This window comes from Triticum urartu, chromosome 2A (genome assembly GCF_056163025.1).
Source record: "Triticum urartu cultivar PI428250 chromosome 2A, HENAU_Tu73, whole genome shotgun sequence".
Lineage (NCBI taxonomy): Eukaryota > Viridiplantae > Streptophyta > Magnoliopsida > Poales > Poaceae > Triticum > Triticum urartu.
The window spans coordinates 627,574,209-627,579,934 of NC_141874.1; the positions used below are offsets into that span (position 1 = coordinate 627,574,209).

The window sequence follows — 5,726 nt, forward strand, 5'->3', positions numbered from 1 at the left end:
TCGGGGACTTCCGTAGTTACGCCCGACCCGGGGACTGCCACACCCGGCTCAGGGACTGCGGTAGTCGGCCCGGGGACTGGCCGCCTTGAGTTATATTAGAAGTCCTACCCGCGGTCAGACAAGTAGTGTGCCGGCACCCAAGCCTTCTCTTGCCAAAAGTCGCAGTTCGAAGAACCAGCTGTCCGGCTGGCAAGAGTTAAAGGAAGGAAAGGATGCCCACACGAAAAATGGCTAGGGACTGATGGACTAATATAACAAAAGCCGGTTTTTCTCCCACCACCGACCGACTACCAGAGTAGCCGGCCGGCCGGCTTCCGTTCACCTCGCTTCAATCTAAGAAATCTCGAGTACTTGCTTTCCCCCCCAAAAAATATAGCCAGGTTCTTCCCTAGCCGCAGGCTGCAGAGCAGCTGCCGGTTGGGAAGGCAGCAGCCAAGGGAAGGCGGCAAAGGAAACAACCTAAAGATAAAAAGCATACGCGAATGGAAGCCAAACACACACACGATCATATTTACACAAAAGGCCTTCGAAAGGCCAGCATTCAACATAGTTTGAATACACCCCCAGTGGGTGGGTGGAACTGTGCAAGTTTAATAAAAATTATTCAAAGAGTAACAAGCAGGAAAAGCAAGGACGGCAGATTAAGCCAAGGGAGGACTGGCGAGTCGGGCAGGTCGGTAGAGACGGCAGTGCTGGCTGGAGGAGTGGCCGGCTGGCGAACCTCGGCATGATCACCACCTCCTGCAGAGTGCTAGCGCGCCTCGTTGTCGGAGGCACGGTCAGGCCGGGGCTGGCTGGCCGCTTCACCGGCCGGCTCGACGTCTTCGCCTTCCTCTCCTTCGTCGTCTTCACCTTCATCGCTGGAAGCGATCTCCTCCGCCAAGTCCTCACCCGCTGCCGGGTCCAGCCCGAACCATTCCTCTGGCTGGGCAACGCCGTCGTCATTTATCTCAGGAGCAAATACGCTGATGTCAGTGCACTCGGCGATCGTCGAGGCACGCTGAGCGATAGCCGGCCGCACCTCCTCCATCTCCTCGTCGGCCTCCAGCCGCCAGGTGCGCAGCTGGTCCAGGTTCAGCCCGGGATACCAGGCTCGGACGAACTCCAGCGCCCGCCCAGCTCCAAGCCGGGCCGCCGATGCCTTCCAGGCCTCGAAGCGGCCAACCGCAACCTCTAGCCAGTCGGCAGTCTGACTTGGGGTGCGGGGAATCGCTTCGCCTGGCCAGAGGGCGGCCAACACCTGCGCCTCGGTGCGCTGGAGGCGGCGGAGCATGCGGTGAGCCGGCTGCAGCCGGGCTTGGACCACCAAGAGTTGCTCCTAAAGCTTCCGGCTCGCGTCCGGCGCGATTTTAGCCCCCGCCTGCCGGCGCGCCTCACGGTGGGCCTCGATGGTCTGGGTGGCAAAGACGGAGTAGCCGGGGAAGTAGTCTGCACAAAGAACAAAAAGCAGCACAAGTCAGAACTCAAATCAGGGGGCAAGGGGCAAGCAAGGAGTGAGGAAGGCGGCTTACCATTGATCAGATCCTCAACCCGGCCGAAGCCCTCGCTCAGCGCTTGTTTTGCCTCAGCCCAGCCCGCCGCTTCGGTCTCGATCTCGGCTTTGAGCGCGTCCTCGCTGTCCTGCGCCTTCTTCAGGGCCGCCTTGTGGCTCTCCTCCTAGTCGGCCAACTTCTTGGCCAGGCGGTCACGCTCCAGGACCAAGGCGTTGTACTCGGCTTCCTTGGCGCGAAGGGCGGCCTGGGCCCCGCTGAGCTGCCCCCTCAAGTCGGCATTGGCTCCTGCAAGCATGAAGACAAAGGAAAAATCAATAAGGAAGAAGTTGTCAGGGAAGATTCGACCCGACTGCTCAGCAGTTGGCCCGAATCTCGGGGACTACACCCAGTGGGTGCGCTGAGGCGCCCCCACAGGAGATGAACGAGAAAAAGCACGCACTCCGGCTGTTGGTCAGGTCCTCGGTTTTCCGGCCCAGCTCCTGAGCCTGGGAGTTGAAGGCAGCAGCGCGGAGGTTATGGTATTCCTGGAAGATCAGACAGGATGCGAGGATAAGATAGCTGTCAGGACCTAGTAAGTTCCAAGCCGCCTGCTCAGCAGCCGACTCGGAACTTGGGGACTACACCCATTGGGTGTGCTGACGCGCCCCCACGGAAGAAATCAAAAAAGCAAAACAACCAAGGCCAGAAGACTCACCTGGATGATGGCCCGCATCGTGAGGAACTCTTGGGTATAACGCTGCAGCGAAGCGGACTGGGCTTGAAGCCGGTTCCAGACCTCCTGGGCCGCCGTGTTCAGCTCGGCCGTCCCCCCGCTGGGCGTCCACTCGGACATGCTGGCGCTGGCGGCCTCCAGGGCCTCCTACGTCTAGCTGGCGCCCGCAGCTCTGTGCGACTCCGGCGTGGAGGTAGCTCCCCCTGCGCGCCGGCGAAATGTTGGCTACACCTCGAGGCCGGCCCCTGCCTCCGGCTCGCCCCCGGCCGGCTGCTCTGGCGCCGCGGCTGGTTGGCCGCTTTGGCCCGCTCCAGTCGGCGCCGTCTGCGGCACCTCCTCCACGAAGACCACGTGGTCCTCCCTCCTCTCCATCACCGGCGGGTCTTGGTCGACCTCCTCCGATGGGGGCACGGGGATGTCGGGGGCCACGGCGTGGAGGGGAACGACGAGCAGCGGAGGCTGGTTGTGCGAGACCTCCGCCTCCGTCTCCGCGGCTGCCGCCTCCGCCCGAGCCTTGGCCGCCGCGTCGGCCTGCTCCTTCGCCGCCTGGGCGGTCCTTCGCTCCGCCGCCTCCCGCTCCTCCCGCGCCTCCCGTGCGTTCCGCTCCGTGACCTCCATGAGGTCGGCGCGGGGATCCACGCGGCGGGAGCCTGAGGACCCTCCAGTCGGCCCGACTACGGAGCTGCCAGGACCTCGCTCGAGGGAAAGCGGTACCCTGCCCGGCAAGCAAAGAAAGGTTCAGAAGAGCCTCAATCGAAGAGGACAACAAAAAAATACAAGACGTTTGACGACTTACGCCGAGATCGCCTGCGGCTGTTTCACCGCCTTGCGGAAGCGGGTCGCCTTCACGGCCGCATCATCCCGCTTGGTCGCCGCCGTGGAACCCTTGGATTTCTTCGGCCGGCTGCCGAAGTAGGTCGACGCGGCCCGGCGTTTCTACGCACCGACACGGGCAGCCGGCGCGGTAGACGGGCCCGCGCCTTGATGATCTAGCGCCGGCTGGCGGTGCGGGGCGGCTTCGACCTCGTCATCGTCCGCCCAGTCCTCGAGGCCAGCCCTGAGCCCTGCGCCTCCTGCCTCGTCGCCTTCCCCCACGATGGCATCTTCCATGGCGGCCGCTCCCAGGTCCGGATCATCAACGTCGTCCATCGTGCGGCCGGGGAGGAGCTGGCGCTCTACCCCTGCGGCCCCGGCCGTCGACGAAAGAAGAGGGTTCTGCTGAGGGCAAACCAATTGATCAGAAGTTGGCCATCATGAGGCCGGCTACAAAAAGGAAGAAAAGAAGAAAAACATACAGCAGGCGGAGGGTTGGCGCGAGAATACGGCCCCTTGCCATATCGCCAATCCTCGGCGAGCTTGCAGTTGGAGATGTAGTTCACCATGTAAGACACCTCGGCATGAGGCATCTCCCTAGTGCTTAGTCGGCACGGGTCGAAGCGGCCGCTCATCTGGCAAATCATGTGAGGCCGGCCTTGGAGCGGAAGTACTCGGCGCTCCACGAAGGCGGCCACCAGGTCGGCTCCGGTCAGGCCCTCCGACTGGATCATCACCCGGAGCCGGGAGACGGCTGCGTTCCCGGCCTGAGACAACGACCTGGCCCGGTAGCTCCATGAGGGTTGCCTCCCAGCCGGCGGGCCAGCTACGTAAGCCGGTAGGTTGACAAAGTCGCCTTGCTGGGCGACGTTCTTCACGTAAAAATAGGATTTCTGCCAGAGCTTCACCGACTGGATCAGTGGGATGGGCGGGAACGGATTGTTCTCGCTCGTCCGCCTCATGGCAATGAAGGCTCCGCAGGGGGCGGGCACGCCCGCGACAACGGTGCCGAGCTTGCCCTGGAAGAATTCTCCCCAGAGCTCGAGAGTGGAGCGAACCCCAAGAAAGCCCTCGCACAGGGTGATGAAAGCCGACAGCAGCATCACCGCGTTGGGCGTGAGGTGATGTGGCTGGAGGTGGTAAAATTCAAGGAAAGCGCGAAGGAATCCGCTCGCCGGGAGGCCGAAGCCGTGCAGGCAGTGCGAGTGGAAGATTACCCGCTCGCCCTCCTCCGGTGCCGGCGAAATCTCCCTCGCCGGAACACGACGAACCCGCACGTAGTTCTCGCCCGGCAGACGCCGTGTCCGGCGGAGGAACTCAACGTGGTCCTCGTGGACGTTGGACCATCCCACGAGCTCGACAACGCCATGGGAGCGACGCGGCCAGGAACAAGGCGATGCGACGGCGGAGACGCGCACGACCCCGCTACGGCGGGACCAAAGGAACCGAGAGGTCCGACGGTGGAGCGGCGCGGCAATGGGTCGTTGCGGCGGCGAAGGGAAGAAGAAGGAAGGTGAGAAGGAGCGGAGCGAGGGAGAGCGTGCGAGCCTCTCCCGCTCCCTATCCTCGCCCTACTTATAGACCCGCACGGCGGAGCCGGGGAGGCGTGGTGTGGGGGAACGTGGGATCAACTGCGCCCACTCCCCCACGTCCCGCGATTATTGCGCCCTGATGGCGTAATAAAACCGCCGCGGGAAGGCGAGCGGTCCGTTGTGGGCCGCAGAAGATCCGCGCTTGGGCCGAGGCCTAGGAGTGGCGGGCCCGGGCCTGCGGCGGCGTCCCATCGCGCGCGTGCGTTGGCAGGCTTTCCTTGCCACGTGGCCCGCGGGATGGCGCGCGGTCAGCTCGCAGGCCGACCCACGTTCCCGCCTACAAGAAACGGAGCTTTCCAAAGACGGCGCGCATAAGCAAAGTCGGCTCCTCAGGATAGGAAGCTGACCAAGCTTCTCGTCCCTTTGTCAGCCTCAAAGCTTGATCAGCTTCGGGGACTACTGTCGGAGTAAATGACCACGGGTAGCCTAGCCGGCTCCCCCTGGCCCTTCTGAAAAAATTACGAGCCGATCCGGCCCTCAAGAATCCAAGACGTGGGGCCGCCTTCCCCTTGCCGCCTGGCTCCCAGGCCGACTATCGGAAGGCGGCCCGGCTTTAGCCCCCATGAAGAAAGCCGCGGGAGGGCTGGCTCCAAGAAGCCGGCCGCAAGAAGCCGACTCCCATAAAGCGGTCGAGATCGTACCCTCGAAGTCTGCATCCACATAATGGCAATGTGACAGGGCGTGGCTACAGTAAAGCCTGCCACCCCCGAAACCCAGAGCACGCCTGGCACAGTGCGCCGTACGGGATGGCCATGACCCATCCGGCGCGGCACTGTTGCCATGTTGACCCTGATGCCACCCACGATGGGCTGTCAGTGCAGCCCACGGGCGGTGGGCCCCTTCAGGTAGAGAGACACCCGAAGGCGGCCAGGCCTCCCCCAGTCGGCCCAAGACGGGGCCGGCTCCCCATAGCCGGCTTGCTTCCTCCCTCGAAGGAGACGCCCCATTAAGGGAACAAGACAAGGCGTGGCTACAGCGATCGCCCGCCGGGCGGCGGCACTGTAGCCATGCTTACCTCGGCGAAGCCCTCGTCACCAGGTTTGAGGCAACAGTGACCAGCCACCGACAAGGCCTTGACAGTGGTGCCTGCCTGTCGACCAAGGAGCCGGCAGCCGG

The 5,726-nt window shown here is 63.5% G+C and overlaps 1 protein-coding gene across 1 annotated transcript; it reads right to left on the bottom strand.

Annotated features, from left to right (window-relative positions):
* Positions 1-1,318: 1,318 nt before the first annotated feature.
* Positions 1,319-5,364, bottom strand: LOC147986294 (uncharacterized). Its single transcript, XM_087541951.1, has 3 exons — positions 5,342-5,364; positions 3,497-4,443; positions 1,319-1,428 (listed from the first exon to the last, which is right to left on the bottom strand). Exons 1-3 carry the CDS (start codon positions 5,362-5,364, stop codon positions 1,319-1,321), a joined length of 1,080 nt encoding a protein of 359 aa, XP_087398077.1.
* Between the last annotated feature and the right edge of the window lie 362 nt (positions 5,365-5,726).